Raw genomic sequence first — 20,322 nt, 5'->3', positions numbered from 1 at the left:
AAAATCTTCTAAGCGACCCTGTTCGAATTTTCTGGATATGATAGTTTAACATTCTAACACCCTATTTTACAGGTATCATGTCTATTTTAGAATACAATGGTGCCTCCGTGGTTGCCATGAAAGGCAAGAACTGCGTGGCTATCGCAGCAGACAAAAGACTTGGTATTCGATTTCAGACTGTATCTTGCGACTTTCAGAAGATATTCCCCATGGGCAAGAAACTATTTATTGGTCTGCCTGGATTGGCCACAGACGTCATGACCTTTGCTAACGAACTGAAATTCCACACAAATCTCTACAGTTTATCGGAAGACAGAGAACTCAGTCCTAAAACCTTCCTCAGTATGGTCTCAAATTTCCTCTACCAACGTAGATTTGGTCCCTATTTTATTGAACCAGTTATCGCTGGACTTGACGAAAAAAACGAACCATTCATCGCTTCAACTGATCTGATAGGATGTCCGATGGTAACTAACGATTTCGTAGTCGCTGGAACTTGTCTGGAACAGCTGTATGGTATGTGTGAGACTCTCTACAAGCCAGAAATGGAACCAGATCAACTGTTCGAAACTATTTCCCAATGTCTCCTAAATGCTCAAGACAGAGACGCATACAGTGGATGGGGTGGTGTTGTGTACATTATTGAGGCCAATAAAATTACCAAAAGGGAGCTCAAGGCAAGGATGGACTAGAACGTTTCAGATATTATTGATAAATGTGATTTGTAAATATTGTTGGATTTCTGGCGATTCAAGTCCGTACGATATTTTATTTGTTGTTGGTTAATTTGTAGTTTGGCAGGGTTTCCATAATAAATAAATTTATTTGAACATCGTTATCTAAGAGCAACTAGCTGCTAAGGCACTAATATACCAGTCTAGCAATGGAGAAGCTTTATTTGTACTAGTTTCCATTTATCTAGGATGATATATAATGACTACAAGATGAGCAGGTTCTCAATTTTATGAGATGTTAAAGTTAATACACATGTAATTTCTAAATTACTTTGTAGGCATTAGCCGCTATTTAGAAGGACCTTGTTTCGTTTCTCATTTACAAATACCAAAAGTTGACAAACAGCAGCTCTCCCCAAAGTAAAGTGCACCATATTAATCAGATGTACGGGAAATTGACGACATTATTATAACGAGTGTGGGGAACATCCTGTTGTACACCCAAATGTTACAATACACTCCCTGACATGTATTATATTTACTTAATTACACCACTCCTAATTGCAGTCTAACTAACTATTCAGCTCACATCGGAAGCCGACCATATGTAGCCAAGGATCACAGAGCCAGAGTTACACGTGCTCATTATACCCTTCTAAGATGCTGAAAGCTAAGACATTTGTTAAGAAAACGAAGAGGGGGAATATTATAAAAGTAGTACGAGAGCACTACCTGCGAGATGATCTGTCCTGTGGAAGTTTGCTCTGTGGCGTTTGCCCTAATTTGTCCCCTGCCAAGTTGTGTGTAAAGCAGAATGCTGAGTCTTCTATTGTACCTAAACCTCACTACCTGGTTATTGATACCAATGTAGCCCTACATCAGGTAATTTCTACTGCGATTCGTCGGTTTACTTAAGTCAGAACAAATCTTTTAATCGCTCATTCTTGTCTTCGTATGAAAACTTTAAACGTTTTTTTCGTTCAAAGAAGTTTTTGTTAGTCTCAGACGCTGATTACCTTGTTTTCAGATAGATTTCCTAGAAGATCACAACATCACTGATGTAATCGTCCTTCAAACTGTCCTCCAAGAGGTAAATAACCAATTATCTTTGCTAAATTCCTAATGAAGTAATACGAGGGAACTCATTCATCAGAGATGATCTAATTGAATTAATAACTCTCAATAATCGATTTAAGTGTAATACCGGGATTACCAAACTTGATTGGCCCCGATTAAAACTTTCAAATCTGTATAATTTATATGACTTATCACTTTGTAATTCTAGGTGAGGCATCTCAACGATTCACTGTACAAGAGAATCCGAACGATAATCGAGAACAACTCCAAACGATTCTTCGTGTTATGTAACGAACATCACCGTGCTACTTACATAGATCGTGAACCTAACGAGTCCTGCAACGACAGGAACGACAGAGCTATCAGAGTAGCTGCAGCGTGGTATGAAGAACATCTGAAACATTTGGATGTAGATATCGTGCTTCTTACGAATGATAATGATAACAGAGATAAGGCCATCAAAGCTGGGCTTAAGTCTTATCAGGTATGTTATCTTTCGCACTGCACATCTTTAAATGGATCATTATGATTTCACCTCAGAATTTTTCATGCATCATTCAGTTTTATTTTTGGCCTACTTACAGTCATAAATAAGAGTTATCAATTAAAGCGATCCAACCGAGTCCTGATGAGCTTCTTATCACAGGTGATGGATTACGTGAAGAGTCTGAAAGGATGTGAGAACTTAATAGATCACCTGTCAGTCCAAGAGAAAGGTGACAAGACGTCCACTGTACACGATAAGAAGGTGATGTTCGACGAGCATCTCTCTTTATACGACATAAAGATGGGAGTTAAGAGCAACCGGTATGTGAACTTTTTATCAGCTACTTGACGATCGTTAACATATTACATAATTACTACCACATAATATGTGTGCGGCGGTGATTGTTATTTCTTGTTCCGCACTCCTGTACCTACCATTACTGATAATGAGGTAAGTATTGAAAGAACTGGTTGTTCTAATAGTTTATCTCTAAAACTCAACACTCCAGGTATCATCAAGGAAAGTTCGAGGCGTCCCGTGAGAATTATCTAGAAGGATTTGTATCGTGTACAGCGTACGACAAACAGGTTATCATACGTGGACTCAAGAATCTAAACAGAGCTGTTCATGAAGATGTTGTCGCTATTGAAGTATTCCCTAAAAATCAGTGGGTTAGTAAATTGAATATTTAATATTCAATTCACTGCTGTGTGTTAATGGTTTCTAATTTGAACTCGTTTGAATGTCACACCGCATGGAAAGTAAAATGAGATAATTGTGTTTAGTGTACCGTTAGTGTACTGTATTGTTACATTAAGAGCATTACTGAACCAATAATATAATTCCCATTCTTACTGGATATCATGGATATTACCATCCTCACACCCAAGCAGGAAATATAACATCTTCACTTCCTCCAGGTTGGTTCCAGCGGAACAGTCCAGCTTGACGAGAAGGTAGACGATGAAGAAGACATGAACACCATGGCTGAGGGAACCTCCGAGAGCAGCATCTACGTGAGACCCACTGGACGCGTTATCGGCATCATCAAACGAAACTGGAGGAACTATTGCGGAGTGTTGCTTCCAACTGTAAACACGGAGAAAACCAGACACATCTTCATCCCATCAGAGAAGAGGATCCCGAGGATACGAATAGAGACCAGACAAGCAGATGTACTGATGTCACACAGGATTATAGTCAGTGTGGACTGCTGGCCCCGATCCTCACGGTACCCATTAGGTCATTTCATCAGAGATATAGGACCCATGGGAGACAGGGATACTGAGGAGGAGGTGTTATTGTTAGAACACGATGTTCCTCATCTACCATTCAGGTATGGTGATACTTTGTTTTTGGGCACAACCTCTCCAGCTAGAATTCGATACGTCAACTTGATTTATTGCAAGATATCTTGTGTGTTATCTTCCCGTGTGCCTGCATTTTAATTAATTACCCGTAACTCGGACCCACATATCTGATTATCATGCTGCCAGCAGCCAGTTGTTATCAAGAAACCTGAAATTTGATTACCCCCAGTAAATCAGTGCTGGACTGTCTTCCAAAGTTGCCATGGTCTATTCCTGACTACGAGTTTGTGCTCCGGCAAGATCTGAGAAACACAACTGTGTGCAGTGTGGATCCGCCCGGCTGTACTGATATCGACGATGCTTTACATTACAAACCTTTACCGAACGGAAACTGCCAGGTAATTATTAAAATAACTTTTTGGAATATTCGAGAAATGTGTCTCGTTCCTCCTGGAATGTGATTATCCACCGAATAATTAGATTATCGTTACATCAATGAATGCTAAAAGCTACACACGCGGTATTGTTTGGTTAATAGAATTTAGGGCCCACCGAGAAATACTGGATATCATGCGATTTACAAATCTCATCCTTCAGGTTGGAGTCCACATCGCAGATTTGAGTTACTTTGTCCGACCAGGAACTGCCTTGGATCTAGAGGCCCAGAAACGTGGAACCAGTGTGTATCTGTGCGATAAGAGAATCGACATGGTACCTGAGGTACTAAGTTCTAATCTCTGTTCTTTGAGGGCTAACGAGGACAGACTTGCTTTCAGCGGCATCTGGGAGATGACCAAGTTAGTTATTTAGTATTGTAATATCTATTAAATAATTAGTATTTTAATATCTATTAAATAATTAGTATTGTAATATCTATTAAATAATTAGTATTTTAATATCTATTAAATAATTAGTATTGTAATATCTATTAAATAATTAGTATTTTAATATCTATTAAATAATTAGTATTGTAATATCTATTAAATAATTAGTATTTTAATATCTATTAAATAATTAGTATTGTAATATCTATTAAATAATTAGTATTTTAATATCTATTAAATAATTAGTATTGTAATATCTATTAAATAATTAGTATTTTAATATCTATTAAATAATTAGTATTGTAATATCTATTAAATAATTAGTATTGTAATATCTATTAAATAATTAGTATTTTAATATCTATTAAATAATTAGTATTTTAATATCTATTAAATAATTAGTATTTTAATATCTATTAAATAATTAGTATTGTAATATCTATTAAATAATTAGTATTGTAATATCTATTAAATAATTAGTATTGTAATATCTATTAAATAATTAGTATTGTAATATCTATTAAATAATTAGTATTTTAATATCTATTAAATAATTAGTATTTTAATATCTATTAAATAATTAGTATTTTAATATCTATTTCTGTAATATACTAGTCTCCTGCAAGCATCGTACATCTAGCAGCTGTGTTAAAATTGTTCTACATACATCCTTACCTCTTACAAAACCATTAACATGGTTACTCACCTAGTCCGGTGTGTCCGATGTAATTAGGTCACAATTGTCTCTTTGTACCCATGTGACTGTGTAGCCCAATGGGTTTGGTTTCCTCTGATTCATTTCTTAGCTCGCTAACCATTTACAGGCATCATTATACCGTATAGCTCGCCGAGCTTGGTATGTCATTTTACTATTCGGGAACTAATTGTAAGGTTATAAGACCAAATATGGCATTATTGTCCTTGTTACTGACGAGTGTATGTTGTATGTTATTTTTTGTTCTAGATAAATATTTGTACAAAGATGTGAGCCACCTGTCACGTTTAGTAAAGTGTAAACACTGCATGCACGATGCAGCGAGATAACACATTAACTCAGTAAAATGTGTTAATAAGCAAGATGTGGCAGGAAACGTCTAGATCTCTGTGTGCATTTTGTTGAGCCATGCTGCCTGTTTAAATGTTAAATCGCGATCATTCCAGAGCCTAGCTAATGTAATAGCCTAGTCAGTCTAGACTGCATCAGCTGCAAGCAAGATAAGTAAACATAGTTGCTACTTGTAACCATAGTTGGTACTTGTAAGTTGTGACCATAGTTGCAACTTGTAACCATAATTTCTACTTGTGCATGTGTAATACTACATACTGTAAAATCTAACATCAGTTACTTTCCAGAGAAGGGGAAATAGTGAGCAGGAGATTCTGTAAGACAGTGATCAGATCAGTAGCAGCTCTAACCTACATGGAGGCTCAGATACTGATAGATGATAAGAGTAGGACAGATCCACTCTCGGAGGGACTGAGAGGGCTCAATGAGCTGGCTAAGAAGCTGAAACAGAGAAGGATTGAGGCTGGAGCTTTAACTCTTGCTTCACCTGAGGTATGTGGGACTAATATTTCTAACATTTCTCAATCTAAAACACAATTTAGTACTTTAGTAACATGTTTATTATTTGTGAGCTTATTATTTGTGAGATAATTATTTGTGAAATTCTCACACCTCTCTTAACCAGGTGCGATTTCACATTGACAGTGAAACACACGATCCTATCGGTATCGAAACAAAAGAACTGAAAGAAACAAATTCTTTGATCGAGGAGTTCATGTTGTTAGCGAACTGCGAAGTCGCGCGACACATTGAGAAGGAGTTCCCCCAGTGTGCCGTCCTGCGTCGCCATCCCTCACCACCCCTGACAAACTTCGACTTGCTGGTCAATGCAGCAGCGGTGAAGGGGATCCAAGTGAAGTGTAGCACAAACGCTGAACTAGCATACTCGCTGGAGAATGCAAACATTCCGGGCGATCCTTTCTTCAATATTCTTCTGAGGATTGTCAGTACAAGGTGCATGATGCAGGCTGTCTACTTCTGCTCAGGTACGAGCTAAAACATTTTCCTTTATTATTAGGTAAAATGTTCAAAATACACGAATTGGATTCGTATGTGATTTTATTGTACGTGATTTTATTGTACGTGATTTTATCTCCATCCTGCAAATGTAAATTGTACGTGATTTACTAACGTTTTACGCCCCAGGAATGTTGCCTGAAGAGGAATATTTCCATTACGGTCTGGCAGTACCAATGTACACCCACTTCACCTCTCCAATCAGACGATATCCTGATCTCCTCGTCCACAGACTCCTCGCTGCAAGTGTTGGGCAGGACAAGACTTATACTGAGCTGCTGGACAGAAACATTGTAGGTGTAAAACTGGGGATTACTGGGGTTGTAGCAATGGGAATGTGTGGAATGCTGTGTGTAGCTTGGTGCACGGATTTCCTTACAATTTTTACAACATTCGATACTGTACTTGATTCGACTTGATTAAATATGCTCATCTCGTTTTAGCTTCAATGGCTTTAACTCATTTTAGCTTCTATGGATTTATCAAACTGAACGTGTATTCTCCCACAGGTACACGAATGGTGCGAGAACATGAACTACCGTCATCACCAAGCTCAACTAGTACAGCGAGCTTCCATCGCTCTCCATACACAACTCTACTTCAAGGACAAATGTATGGACGAGGACGCGTACATTCTCTTCGTACGGAGAAACGCTGTCGTCGTACTCGTTAGAAGGTACACGGGTTTTAAAACTAGTGTTCGGCGTATTATATAATATATATGTAGTATTCTCGAACGTTCTGTATAATTCTTATATGCAATGCCACTGCATATTACTAACAAGTGTAACGTGACAAATATTTTGTCACATGTCATGAACTTAGACCATGGTCTTAATATATTGGCGGGAGAAGACTCTAGAATTCCCAGTAAAATGTATGCATGACCTGACTAACAACAATTAGTTGGACATGTCTTGTCAGCAGTGTTGATAGAAACGTGTAATCTGTGTAAGGGGAGCTGGAGTGGTGTATGTTAATATGCTAATTGATTAGTGTAGTTTTACCCAATTAGCAGTAAATGCCCCTAAACGATCATTACAATTTATCAGGTACGGGTTAGAAAGCACCATATTTCTGAAGGCAGTGGATTCAAAGGTTGAATTTGTGTACGAAGAAGATAAGTGTAAATTGACAGTGGGCAGAGTTACCTTACAAATGTTCGACAGAGTTATAGTTCAGGTATGTTGCTAAACCTGGGGTTTTAAACTTGTAGTTCCTTTTCTAGAGACTGCCATTTTTGGAATTTTTGGCTGAAAAGCTCTACAACGGCAGCGTACGTGTTAATTCGGAATGACATTGAAAACATTATTAGTTCTTACATCTCAATACTACCATACTGCATGTGAATGTAATCAATATCATCACACCACGCATTGTTGGTGTGCTCGTGTCCATCACGTGGGGTAATCACAGAAATTATCTCCAGATCTCGGTGGAAGACTGCAACATTCAGCACAAGAAACTGAGGATGAAGCTTGTGAACCCCATTATACCTGGAGTTAGCGTGGAACCTATTTACGTTACTATGGGCAATAATGACGAGCCCCACGTGCCCCGACCTGATTCTGCCAGACACTGATGATGTGTCTTCGCAATTGAGACACGTGATCAGATATTTAGTCACACGTGATCGAATATATAAGAGACATATGATCAAGTTGTTTAGACTTTTTTAGGTTTTTATTTTTAGACAGAACCACAATGCCAGTGGCGTTGCTTTTAATTTATGTAGCCTGGCTTTATATTGGCAGTGTTTGACTGAAATGGGGGCTAATGAATCAAAGCACCGTGCTTTAAAAGCACGGTGTCAACTGCCAAAAGCAGAGATGTTTTTAACTATCATTTAACTTATTCTCTATTTATTGACCATTTGATATGTTTTGATTATTTTGAACTTTTGAAACAGTAGTATTACTTTGTCAGTTCTTTTCAACTTTCAAGCAACGATCTATAATAATATAACTGAAACCCTGTTCCTGCGCCGAAGCAAATCCCATCGTCAATAAAAATCCGTGTTTATTTTTGAAATTCAAAAGATTCCCACACACTCACATCTCCCCAAACATGTTTCTATTTGCAGCCCATTATTTCAGGGTCCCTAAACCCCTGTACCCTCTATAGTACACCCCACCATGGCTGCTCTTCTATTTGACGACATAACAGAAGGGCTCCAGCAGGTCAACTGTCCCTTCCAACCCCCGAATAGTGGGGCTCTGAAGGGTATGCTGGGTGGCAAGGCTTGTAGTAACATGTATACCAAGGTTGTGGTGTGGTTGTGTTATCAGATGAAGGGGCATGTGGAGCCGGTCTCTATTCCTCAGTCGCCTGATGAAGAGCCACTTTTCAGGTACAAATTAAACTCTCATTTTAAAAGTTGTAAATAAGCATCCTCAACAACATTTCATATCACAACTAACACATGATCAGTTTGTTGTTGAGATTTCTTTGTTTAACTTTTTCTCCATGACTCATGCACGTCTGTTTAAATCACGGGACAACTCATGAATACTACTATCCTCTAGAGTTGAACTGAGTACGGTTGTAATTGAGTTAGGATGTCCAGTTCCTGGTATAGGAGGAGCAGACTCACTGACTGATCCCAACAATCGTACTGCAGTCCTGCACTACCTTGTACATGAGCTGATGTCTGTTAGACTCGCGGCCGCTTCTCATACCAAAACTAAGCAGGTACACTCCGGTTTTTTCCGGGTCTTCAATTTGCTGCTCAGGTACTCAAGCATTCGGGGATTTTTTAAAGGTCGTCGCTATTATTTCATGTTGGATCTTGTCAAACAAATAAGTAAATTTGGCTCATTTAAAAACTTCTGCAGATAAATACAGATAAGGGTTGTTTCTCTGGTCACCCTGCCCTCCAAGATCTGGCAACTATTTACAGTACTCTCAGTCTACAGTCACCTGGTCCTGAGGACGAAATACCTGACATTTTTGAAACTATAATACACAAGATAAATGAAATTGCTAATAGAAATGGAGAAACTGTGAATGGTCTACTCTCTGATCCTATTCTGAAGTTATCCCTGAAACCAGAGGAATGGCAAAAGTTTGAGGAAGTCAGCCATGTTTTGAACGAAGAATACACGATAAGATTCAAAACTTTACTCAAGAGGCTGGACTTGACTTTATCTTCGTTCAAATGGGGAAAGAATAAGGTATTATTGATACTCCTATTTCTGTACGCACTCAATATTAATTTTGGGACCACTTAATCACCAAACTTTACCTATTTGGCGGTTTTGATGAATTGTAAACTATCAATCGTTGACGTTCTTTCTCCAGGATAAAGCTGAGACGCTGGACAAAGTTTATAACTTGCAAAGGCGGATTATGAAAGACTCTGCTAACCTTGGGGTGGCAGACGTTTTAGCTGCTAGAGTGGATTTAGCATGCATTCCTAAGACGAGTAGCGGTTCAGTGAGGGATAACACCAAGACCAAGCTCAACAAGATGGTCATTGTGGGACAGGTAAGAAATCTTACATTTTAAACGGCATGCACCAATCAGGAGTCCGGACATAACATGGGACAAAAGTGCAAGCTTGCCCTCGCTACTAGCAAAATGTAGTAATTTTGCGATACAAAGATCTCAAGCTTTCAGCAATCTACCCAGATTTTGGCGCGCGTATCTGCGCGTTTGATTTGTTGTCCATTCACCTAAGCTATATATGCTCAAGAGAAAGCCCTGAGCCGAATGAATTCGAGAAAATTCCGACGTGTAGCATGGGTTCTGAGTGTAAATTCACCCGGTAAACTGTCGTCGATGCTGCGAAAGTGATATGTCCGGGTGTTACTGCATCATTACACTAGCCCTGTGTGTGTGTCATTCACTCGCCTTGGACACTGTTTTGAAATACTGTCAACTCTGAACACTGTTTATTTACCATCATTTACTTTAATAATGTGAAAATTAACCGCAAGTGAATATGTATAATCTTGAATCTTTGTTTCAGGTTCCTGATAGAGGTGGAAGACCTTTAGAACAGCGACCAGAACCAGAAATACCATCTTGGCAGAAAGACAAGAATAAGAGGGGACGTGGAGGAGGTTATCATTACCAGCAAACACGCGGGGGTCAATCACAAGCATCGCGTGGTAATCGATATCAGCAACAAACTAATCAGAACAGACAGCAGGGGTACCATCAGAACAAAGGGTATCATGATCGAATGAACAATCCGGGACAACCCCAGAACGACCAGCAGAATCCGGGACAGCAGCCGAACCAAGGTGGTAACAGACGTGGTGGTTTCCAGAACAATCGAGCAAACCGGGGAGGGAGCTGGGGTGGTTATAGCCGGGGTGGGGGTGGTGGTAACCAGGGTGGTGTTTATTGAAGTATTGTTGTGATTTATGCATGGTGTTAGCGTAGTTTTTAATTTGTTGACCCTTTTTTATAAAGTTTTGTGTTTTAGAACGATGTTTAGTTGTATTTAACGAGTTGTTGGACAGAGATATTTGAGTATTAATTAAATTACGGTAGAAAGGTTTATTATGTAGAATCTATTCAAGGACATAAGAAGATTTAGTTTATCTTGTTACTTTTCGGTACTGAACTAATCTGTAAGGAAATGGTATTAGCGGCCATAACGCTAGTGTATTTAGATCGAACTTTTATGATCAACCTCTTGGGATCTCTGAAATTCTGAAATTCGGGGCGTGGTCTTCAAGTTTCAACAGCCACTTTAACTTCAAACTAAACGCCAAACATGACATAGCGGACGGTTATTCTTGGCTTCAAGGTGAATTATGTACCTTATTTACGGTGAAACTGATCTCCGAAGAAGGCTGTCTAGCTACACGGTTTTAAGGAACAATAAGGCATTTGTTTAGAGCCATTAACTCTAAGCATAGCCCCCCCTGGCCCTGGATGTGTCAACACACAGAACTTGCGTACGTGCGATAGGCCAATGCAAATGGGACTACATACACCCGGCCGCACGTACTTACGAATGCGACGCAGAGTGGAAATAAGATTTCTTGCGCTTCAATGTTAATCTATTAAACACTACTCCTTCCAAATATGTGGATTGTACTGCGACCGGCCCACTTAAAACGTGTTACACGCTTCCGTGGATGTAAGATTGTTGCTGATTATTCCACCACCGTACTACACAGGAAAATAGTGAATTTAAAACGAATAACTTACCACTTCAACGGAAACTCGTAACAAAAACTGGTCAATAAATAAAGAGAATGAACCCCAAATCTGAGACCTGGATACATGAAACCCTATAAAATGTAACCGCTAAAGATGTCCATTAAGGAGATTAAAAAGGAATATGCTGACTCTTTATTTTCCCTGTTATAACAAAATTAAGATGAGAAATGAATATCATTAGCGTTAAAACGTTCCAAAAGTTGTAAAAACTGGTCATTTGACATTGTTCTCGAACGTGTGATACTGAAGTCGCATTCCACTAATATTGCTTCAATCTTTTTCTTTATATCGAAGTCCTCTGGAACCATGACCTCGTTCAGGCTACAATAAATCTGATAGTTCTTTGTAAGAAGTTCGATAACTGCTTTAGATTTGAAGATCGCTGATAGAGTTTTGTTTTTACGAGTGAAAAGGATTCTAGTGAGTCCGTCCCATTCCACAAAGTTTATGTTTGGCATTGGGTTCAAGGGCTCGATTCTTACAACACTTGAATCAACCTGAAACGGTTTAAATTAACATGTGTATGAAAGAGGGTAGAATACAGTTTAATAACCACGAAATAAGGGTAGATCAAGTTTTAAAACCACAACAAAAATTCATGAAAATATAATAACGTTACCTTAGGTGGAGGTTTGAAGTTGTTTTTTCCAACTTTAAGCACGTGCGCAACTCTGGCCATAAGTTGGGTGTTAGCTGATAGCCTGCAGTAAAGCTTATCTCCGGGCTTTGCGTATAATCTCTCTGCAAACTGAAAACAAAAATATCATTTTCATCGTCACGAGAGGACAATATAAATTATTATGATTAAATTTTCTGATATGTAAAAAATTGATCTTTGAATTCGTATAACTATTTCTAACATCCCAAGATGATTTTGAGTTTACCTCTTTCTGAAACATAAGAACTGCACATCTGAACTTCCTATGAAGCAGAAGTTTGAAGACGAAAGGTGAAGATATCTGATATGGCATGTTGGCAACACATACATCAAAGTCCGGGAACTCTGATTTGATACAATCTCCGACCACTATTTCAAGCTTGCTCATGTATGGTGTTCCCATGAAGCGTTTCCGGAGTTCTGCAACCATCCTCGGATCTATTTCAAATGCTATCACCTGAAATTACCATAAGTGATCACTAATAAAGAGATTACTTTCGTTCATCTTCCCACTGAAAAGTATTAATGGAATGGTAAAGACAATTAAAATTTCGATTCAAAGTCACAATTTACCTTTTTTGCCTTCTCCAAAAGTTTAGCGGTCAAGTTTCCTGTACCAGGTCCAATCTCCATGACAACGTCTGAACTTTTGATACCTGCTTTATCCACTATACTTTGTACCACCATTGGATTCTGAAATTATCACCATCGGAATTACACTCATTGTCGAACACTTTGTATGGTATCAACAGAAATGTAAGCTGGTTTTGTAATATTCCACATTTTTCTGTCAGTAAAAACTTAAACGAACAAAAACGAAGCCAAGCTTCTGGAGTTACCCGAAGGATATGCTGTCCAAAGTCTTTGTTGAATGTTATGCTTTGTCTAACAGCTTGTTGAGTGGTCTTACCCTTGCGTTGCGCTGCCGCTTGGCGCTCTTTCTGCACTTTCGGCATTTCTAACTCTGCTACAAAAGCATGAGATCTCGTTAATATTTTGATAAAATAATAAATATTGATAAATAATGTTATCATAATATCAAATATTAGGGATAGTGGTGAAGAACTATATTAATTATAATCCTAGTTGAGAGGTCCATGTGTGATTTAAAGGGTTTAAAGCAACCAGCTTCTAACATATTATTAACCAACAAGAAGCAAAAAAACAGCAAATTCTTTAAAACTCATAAGTTATTAATAGAACATGGTTAACTAGCAGTTAATAACTACATAAACAATAAAATTAATCGATTCAAGTTATAAATTTAATCTAGAAATATGAAAATAAAAATCAGATTTTAAATGTTGTGGATATTACATATCATTATGGTTCACGAAGTTCGTCAAACAAAAATCAATATATTGAACGAAAATTACCAGGTGAAATCAGGGAAGATCTTCAGGAGCAGACGAGAAGTCTTGCCATGTCAGTTAAAAATCAGGCAACAGAAATATCATGGATACAAATAAAAGTAGTGAACTTTTAATACATACATTCGTGCAGGTAAAATAATGTCAAAGAAAATATCCAGTTATAAAAATTATCTTAACATGATGAACTAACATTTATTACTAAGTTACACAGTCGCTGCGCCACGAAAGTGTTTGAGAGTATTGAGGTACATACAGTTGTATTTTGAATCACACTTACGCCACGCAGCACTTTCATGCCTAATAACAATATATGGTAATACCACGGTTAACTTGAACACAGTCGCCATGATTAATCATTGTAATTTGTAATACGGTTTAATTGTCTGATAATTTATGACTATGAATTAAAGTAGTCTAATCTAATAATTTATGACTATGAATTAAAGTAGTCTAATATAATAATATTCTCGATATGTTAAAAACGAACAAATGTGCGAGTCCCTGCAAACAATTCAATGTCAACCCGTGTACCTACTTTAGGCATGAAAATACGGCTTATTAACCTGTTTAACTAAAAACTAATCATATGAAGTATTCTGAATCGAGGCACAAGTCTAAGTCATCAAGTTCATCAGAGTCAAAGATATTATCCACTGAATCCGCAGGCTCGGATGGGTTAGAGACAATAATTTCATTTTCTTGAGATGATTCACCCTCCACATGAGTGGTGGGTACAAGTTCGGGTGACTTAGCTGTTGGAAGAGCAGATTGAGGATCAGATATATCGTGAGAAGGTTGTTGGTCATCAGAGGAAACCAATTCAGTTTTTGGCAGAATAGCTTCAGCATTAATCTTGATTCGACTTTCCCTTCCAATGTTTGACTTGACAAGGTTTGTCTCGTTGATGCTCGGGGAGACAAGGGGCAATTTGAACTTGTCAAACAGTTGAGTTCGACAGTGCTCCTTGTGGGACTGGATCTGCGCAACATCAGATTGGAAGCATTTGTAGGAGCACTTATCACACGTGTAGTAATCTTCTTCAACAGGTTCCTGTTTGGGGAAGAGATGCTTCAGGGATGTGGCATCACAAACAGCAACCTGGGAAGAATTTGTTGTCGCATCTTCTGTGTCATTACAATGCACTTCAGGTTCCACATTTTCTTCAACTACATCATTCTGACATGGTTCATCGTTGTTATTTTCTTGTGGATGGTATTTACCCTCGTGAGATTTCATACCTCGTGGGGCTCCGGCTGTTAAGTAATAACAACCAGGGTAACTGCACGCATTGATTAATTTATCACCTTTCAATTTGCGGGCACATAAAAGCTTGTGTTTCAAAATTGCCATCTTTGATAAACAAGAATAAGGACACTTGTCACAATTGAATCTTACCATTTTATGCATTTTTTTGGGCCTCTTTTTGGAGCCACTAAATGAAGATACATTCTGAGTCAATAATGAACGAGCATTGCCTTTAGATACATCATGATCAATCATCTCAGAAGAATCTGGGGTTACAGCAACAGGATGCGTTTTCAGATGTACATTATAACCATGAACAGATTCTGATAAGAAATAACAGTCAGGGTATTCGCAAGCAATGATACCTTCTGTGTCATTACAATGCACTTCAGGTTCCACATTTTCTTCAAATACATCATTCTGACATGGTTCATCGTTGTTATTTGCTTGTGGATGGTATTTAGTCTCGTGACTTTTCATACCTTTATCTGAGGCTCCGGCTGTTAAGTAATAACAACCAGGGTAACTGCACGCATTGATTAATTTATCACCTTTCAATTTGCGGGCACATAAAAGCTTGTGTTTTAAAATTGCCATCTTTGATAAACAAGAATAAGGACACTTGTCACAATTGAATCGTACCATTTTATGCATTTTTTTGGGCCTCTTTTTGGAGCCACTAAATGAAGATACATTCTGAGTCAATAATGAACGAGCATTGCCTTTAGATACATCATGATCAATCATCTCAGAAGAATCTGGGGTTACAGCAACAGGATGCGTTTTCAGATGTACATTATAACCATGAGCAGATTCTGATAAGAAATAACAGTCAGGGTATTCACAAGCAATGATACCACTCACACCATTTTTACGGAGGGCACACAGGGCTTGATGAGACATAACAGGCCTGTTATCGCAGCGAGAATAAGGACAAAATGTGCATTTATGTCGGTTTTTATGTCGAAGCATTTTTGCTCTTTTTATGCTTGCCTTCGCTTCTAATGATTTAGGTTTCTGAGTCACCGACACTTTTGGACAAGAAGACGCCTCTGGAGATTCCCTGTGAACAACTCTGCAGTGAGTTTTCATGCCTTTTTTATTTTTAGCCAGAAAGAAACAGTCTGAATATTTGCATGCATCAACTATTTTACAGCCATTTTTTCTAGCGCGACATAAAGCCATGTGCCTCTCTATTTTAATCTTGTTACTACTGAAGAAAGGGCAAATCACACAACTGTGCCGAACACCCTTGGAAATGGCAGGTCGGCTAACATTGGGGACGCTGGGATGACTAACCTTGAGCTTGGCACTAGCTACAACCACTTCATTGTGAATCTTTCCGTTGTGTACCTTCATGGAAACATCACTTTTTCCAATGTAAAAGCAGCCTACATATGAGCACTTGAATGCCTCAAATAGTGGGTTACCACATCTATGTTTGTGTATCGTATGGTATGCAGCCATTGGTATCACTCCGGAACACTTTAAGCACTTCTTCGTAATCTTTCTGCCAACCCCACCAGACGCCTTGCAGCTCATTTTGTGCTTCAGATAACGATGAGGAGTTTTGGCAATGAAATGACAATTCTGGCACCTATTCGAATTATAAATGTTCTTTCCACAAATACTGGTGTGACTTGCAAGGCCGAGCTGGGTCCATGCACGGTATGGGCATTTTGAGCAAGTTTTATTGAGGATGTTACTTGCCTTCAAATTACACTTAGCAGTGTGGTGTTTGAACCCAGTTACATAACGCGAAAGATGATTGCACTGTTTACATCTAAAATTCTCTAATCCAGGCATTCCACACATATTTTGATGTATGGCGAATTTAACTTTCGAGTTGGCATGATAAGAGCACCTTTTACATCTTCTTTCTTCGATTTTTTGAGGCTTTTCATGTTCTGTACTGGCTGAAACAGACTTGCAATTCAGGATATGTCGATCAAACTTTTCTCTGGTGGCAAGAACGTCTGAACATTTTCCACATCTCCAATTCTTGTAAAGAGCTGAGCTGCATTTTCTTTCGTGATGCTTGACCATAATAGAAAACTTAGCTTTGTATGGGCAGAACGAACATTGTAGTTTCGGGGCAATATAATTTGACGATTTCGTACACTTTTCTTTGGTTAATTGTTCCTCGGCCTCTCTTAATTTTTTCTTGGCTTTTTTACAATGATCTGCAATTTTGTGCATATTCACAGAAATCTTGGTAGTACTTGTAAAAGAACAGAGATTGCAGTTGAACTTTCCAACTTTTGCTTGATCTTTGGTTAACATGACCCGCCTCAAAAGGACTTGAGCTTTCTTTTGTTTAAAAATTGAATCACGTTTTCTCTTGTTTCTAATACAGGATTTAATATGCAGTTCAAATAGAGCAACATTCTTTGTCTTGAAGCTACAATCAGTACATTTATGAAGCTCGAGATTGCTGATATTATCAATTGGAGAGAGTACACCAGGGGATTCAGTTGAAAGATTGTTGCCTTGTTCAGGCTCTGTATTCACATCCAATAACTTATCTGGAGTTTTATTGGATATACGGTGAGACTGCATATGGACCGTTAGAGTCCACGGATTTTGGGCATCATAAGAACAGATCTTACAAGACAGCACCTTTGAGTTGGAACCAGCACATGTCTTGTTGTGTCTCTCTAGATAACGTTCCTGTGTTGTAGAATAATTACAATTAGAGCAGTTTAATCTCCCAGATACGCCAAGTTTTTTATTCACTCTCTGTGGCACTGCATTTTCGTTCCCATCTTGATCTTCTTCATTATCACTCGTGTCTGGTGACTGTGGAGCAGAGTTTGATTTGCCCAGTCTCATTTTAAATTCATTGGGTTTGCGAGGCAGAGGTGGACTGGTCATTTCCAGTTTGAGCGGCGCCTTCATTTGTGGAGTTGAGCTAGCTGGTACAGATACTGTACTGTCACGTGTTGTTTCAGCAGGTTGTGCTGTTTTATCCTTACTGCAATAGTTAACTTGATGAGATGCTAAGTACCTTGCCTGGGTTGTGCTGTAGTTACAGTCCGTACAGCGATGCCTGTGACGGATGTTATGCCCTTTTGGAATCTGCTCTGCTACCTTCTGTTTAGGTAACTGAGAAGAATTACTCTTCTCCTCAGCATCTAAAAGTTTAGAATCAGAATTACTACAGGAGCCAGCCTCAGCCTCATTGTTCTTGTCAGCCTCATTGTTCTTGTCCGCCATATCTATCCCAGCCTTATTAGATTCGTCCTCAGAACTTGAACTGTCCCCGGTTGCAGAGCATGTTTCTTTATGGTTATCGAGATATCGCTGCTGAGTGGTTTTATAAGAACATTTCTCACATTTGTACCTGTACTTGGATCTGGCTTCTTCCAGCCAAATACCATGATTTGTGAGGTGTGAGCTGAAGTCTGTCGACTCCTTCACCTGTGCGGTGCAGTTCTTTAAAAAACACTGATAGAATCCGTAATTCAAGGTTTTTGTGTGGCTGTTGGAACTACTGACGAGGTTCAAGTCATCGAGGATACAAGATGGATCGTCATGAACTTTATCAGAGAATGTGGCTTGCGAGCAAAATTCACAGTAACGCAGATCATCTACATTAAGCAGCTGGGTAGGCTCAAATCTTACATTCATTCTTTAAACTTCATACCCTGAACATATATTGAATTATTGATTATTTTGTATTTGATAATTGAATTGGTCAATCATTAAATTATTAAATCTTATCCAGTGGATCTTATGAGTTAAATCAATCTAGCGCAATTTCAAGAATATTTAGAACCACAAGTTATAGATATTAGATAATGAGGAGAAAGTCTTGTAGAAAACGTGGAAATGTATTACTTATTCTAAATTATCGGCATGAATGGATGGTTACTCCGTCCTCCTGCAACCAAGACTGAAAGAACACACAATTGATTTCAAAATTATTTAAGAATGACTGATTCAAAATAAACAAAGTTCAAAATCAGTATGCCTTACTTAGCAGTGGTGATAATTTCAGTTTTACTTAAAAACGTTATCTTTCTTTAAAAAGTTATCTTTCTTGTCGTAAAGGAATTACTGACTCATATACCACAGTATTACTCAAATGAGGCCATAAAAATCGCGCAAACTGCCAAATAAATTACCATGGACCAATAATTTACAAAATATATACCAAGTAAAATGTTTTGCAACAGATTACAGAATTTGATCAAGTTCATCTTTTCAAGTTCTCCTCTTTTGGGATAACTTTACTCAGAACAAATCTAGGCTCCGGATGGTAGATCCTGTCAACACTAACGTAGGATCTCTCCCTTCCGTTCACTGCTTCCTTGTGGTATCTCACCTGGCCCATAGCCATGGATATCAGCGCATTCTCCCAATGATTACGCTGAGTAAATCAGTATGTTATTAAACTCAATACTGTGCCAAATTATATTGAAATAACCCATCTATGATCTAGGGCCAGTATTTAATTATTATTATTACGGGTATATTAACTTAAATTAACAAATTGCACGTTACCTCTAATTGTACATTAGCTCCGGGCCATATCGACTCAGTTCCTCTGGTCCTGGCAATAGTTCGTCCAGGTATAACACCCTCACCTGACAAAATAAATTTAACTGACATAGTGTTTAAATAGCAACGTACTGAGAAGGGCAATAACACTATGAAATAAAAATAGGTTATGAAAGTTATAGAGCAATATTATCCGGCATCAAAGTTCAAACTATCACTGTGCAAAAGCTGACATTTGCATTCCTGCGAGTTGACACACTAAAAGTATACAGCTGATAAACTATACAGATCAAATATAATGTTCTACAGTTTTATAAATATAATCTAATGAAACTCTAGAACACTGTGGTAAAGGAAGCCCGCAAAACCAACACTAATTGCATTAGAACTAAGGCCTAATAGGGTCAGGATTGAAAAATTACACACAACAACTGTATGGGACAAGAGTGTAGAATTACATCGCCTCCCTAACAGCTACCACATCACAACCTGTGCAATGTTCATAGCACGTTGAGAATATAGCTTTAATTAATTTCAAACAGCTAATGCTCGTCGAATCCATAACATAATGAAGTGGTAAAAACAAAACATACTATGCATATTGTATAACATCACACACAATGTATCACACTGCACACACTATGCATAGTATGCATATTGTATAAGAAGTTACCTTGCTCGACGATCCGGCCCCAATATTTGTCCCTGTTCAGAGGTCTGTATCGTTTGAAGTGCTCGCTAGTGAACTTGGTACGTACACACACAGTCACCAAGCCCGGTAACGTGTCCAGAGGTTTCCTCAACAGATGTAGTGACATTGCTGGAGAGAGAATGTGCAACTTTATTACCTACTGTGAATAGAAATGTAAATGATGAATTCAGTCATGTCAGGACATTTGATTTTTATTTT

The 20,322-nt window shown here is 38.3% G+C and overlaps 5 protein-coding genes across 7 annotated transcripts in view; 3 read left to right on the top strand and 2 right to left on the bottom strand.

Annotated features, from left to right (window-relative positions):
- The window catches only part of LOC134815768 (probable dimethyladenosine transferase), a 70,791-nt gene that overhangs the window by 28,508 nt on the left and 21,961 nt on the right, over positions 1 to 20,322 (bottom strand). The window contains exons 2-6 of one of the 2 annotated variants that reach the window (XM_063824357.1): positions 13,131 to 13,260; positions 12,865 to 12,984; positions 12,518 to 12,748; positions 12,253 to 12,381; positions 11,603 to 12,130 (exon numbers count right to left, since the gene is read on the bottom strand). The exons of the other annotated variant lie outside the window; for it this stretch is intronic. Coding sequence (XP_063680427.1) covers positions 11,789 to 12,130; positions 12,253 to 12,381; positions 12,518 to 12,748; positions 12,865 to 12,984; positions 13,131 to 13,247 — 939 coding nt within the window. The 5' untranslated portion in view covers positions 13,248 to 13,260 and the 3' untranslated portion in view covers positions 11,603 to 11,788. Of the gene's footprint in view, positions 1 to 11,602; positions 12,131 to 12,252; positions 12,382 to 12,517; positions 12,749 to 12,864; positions 12,985 to 13,130; positions 13,261 to 20,322 lie in introns of those variants that run through there. 2 annotated transcript variants of the gene reach the window in all.
- Positions 71 to 1,032, top strand: LOC134815771 (proteasome subunit beta type-3-like). Its single transcript, XM_063824360.1, has one exon. The coding sequence runs from the start codon at positions 78 to 80 to the stop codon at positions 690 to 692; it is 615 nt and encodes a 204-aa protein (XP_063680430.1). The 5' UTR covers positions 71 to 77; the 3' UTR covers positions 693 to 1,032.
- Positions 71 to 8,361, top strand: LOC134815764 (exosome complex exonuclease RRP44-like). 2 transcript variants are annotated; one of them, XM_063824352.1, is made up of 14 exons: positions 71 to 1,556; positions 1,706 to 1,764; positions 1,960 to 2,235; positions 2,398 to 2,558; positions 2,747 to 2,909; positions 3,159 to 3,574; positions 3,778 to 3,946; positions 4,146 to 4,345; positions 5,726 to 5,930; positions 6,064 to 6,424; positions 6,585 to 6,748; positions 6,965 to 7,131; positions 7,508 to 7,637; positions 7,885 to 8,361. In XM_063824352.1, exons 4-14 carry the CDS (start codon positions 2,401 to 2,403, stop codon positions 8,035 to 8,037), a joined length of 2,286 nt encoding a protein of 761 aa, XP_063680422.1. In that variant the 5' UTR covers positions 71 to 1,556; positions 1,706 to 1,764; positions 1,960 to 2,235; positions 2,398 to 2,400; the 3' UTR covers positions 8,038 to 8,361. The 2 variants fall into 2 exon arrangements, with proteins under 2 accessions (XP_063680422.1, XP_063680421.1); XM_063824351.1 differs by having other exon boundaries at positions 1,025 to 1,556; positions 1,702 to 1,764.
- On the top strand, positions 8,547 to 10,994 carry LOC134815767 (protein FAM98A-like). The gene is made up of 5 exons (XM_063824356.1): positions 8,547 to 8,805; positions 8,981 to 9,146; positions 9,290 to 9,628; positions 9,756 to 9,941; positions 10,426 to 10,994. Exons 1-5 carry the CDS (start codon positions 8,591 to 8,593, stop codon positions 10,807 to 10,809), a joined length of 1,290 nt encoding a protein of 429 aa, XP_063680426.1. The 5' UTR covers positions 8,547 to 8,590; the 3' UTR covers positions 10,810 to 10,994.
- LOC134815782 (uncharacterized) lies at positions 18,754 to 20,231 on the bottom strand. The gene is made up of 3 exons (XM_063824371.1): positions 20,086 to 20,231; positions 19,416 to 19,498; positions 18,754 to 19,281 (listed from the first exon to the last, which is right to left on the bottom strand). Exons 1-3 carry the CDS (start codon positions 20,228 to 20,230, stop codon positions 19,108 to 19,110), a joined length of 402 nt encoding a protein of 133 aa, XP_063680441.1. The 5' UTR covers position 20,231; the 3' UTR covers positions 18,754 to 19,107.

This window comes from Bolinopsis microptera, chromosome 5 (genome assembly GCF_026151205.1).
Source record: "Bolinopsis microptera isolate Bmic1 chromosome 5, MBARI_Bmic_1.0, whole genome shotgun sequence".
Taxonomy (NCBI): Eukaryota; Metazoa; Ctenophora; class Tentaculata; order Lobata; family Bolinopsidae; genus Bolinopsis; species Bolinopsis microptera.
The sequence above is the reverse complement of the archived record's forward strand: the minus strand, read 5'-3'. Positions and strand labels throughout refer to the sequence as shown.

Coding starts and splice junctions, on each gene's coding strand:
- LOC134815771 (XM_063824360.1), top strand. CDS start 78: ATGTCTATTTTAGAATACAATGGTGCCTCCGTGGTTGCCATGAAAGGC.
- LOC134815764 (XM_063824351.1), top strand. CDS start 1,335: ATGCTGAAAGCTAAGACATTTGTTAAGAAAACGAAGAGGGGGAATATT. Junction 3,947..4,145: donor TACCGAACGGAAACTGCCAG/GTAATTATTAAA, acceptor CTCATCCTTCAG/GTTGGAGTCCACATCGCAGA. Junction 6,749..6,964: donor AGCTGCTGGACAGAAACATT/GTAGGTGTAAAA, acceptor ATTCTCCCACAG/GTACACGAATGGTGCGAGAA.
- LOC134815767 (XM_063824356.1), top strand. CDS start 8,591: ATGGCTGCTCTTCTATTTGACGACATAACAGAAGGGCTCCAGCAGGTC. Junction 9,147..9,289: donor CTCATACCAAAACTAAGCAG/GTACACTCCGGT, acceptor AAACTTCTGCAG/ATAAATACAGATAAGGGTTG. Junction 9,629..9,755: donor TCAAATGGGGAAAGAATAAG/GTATTATTGATA, acceptor TTCTTTCTCCAG/GATAAAGCTGAGACGCTGGA.
- LOC134815782 (XM_063824371.1), bottom strand. CDS start 20,230: ATGTCACTACATCTGTTGAGGAAACCTCTGGACACGTTACCGGGCTTG. Junction 19,499..20,085: donor GGGCCGGATCGTCGAGCAAG/GTAACTTCTTAT, acceptor TTATTTTGTCAG/GTGAGGGTGTTATACCTGGA. Junction 19,282..19,415: donor GAGCTAATGTACAATTAGAG/GTAACGTGCAAT, acceptor TGATTTACTCAG/CGTAATCATTGGGAGAATGC.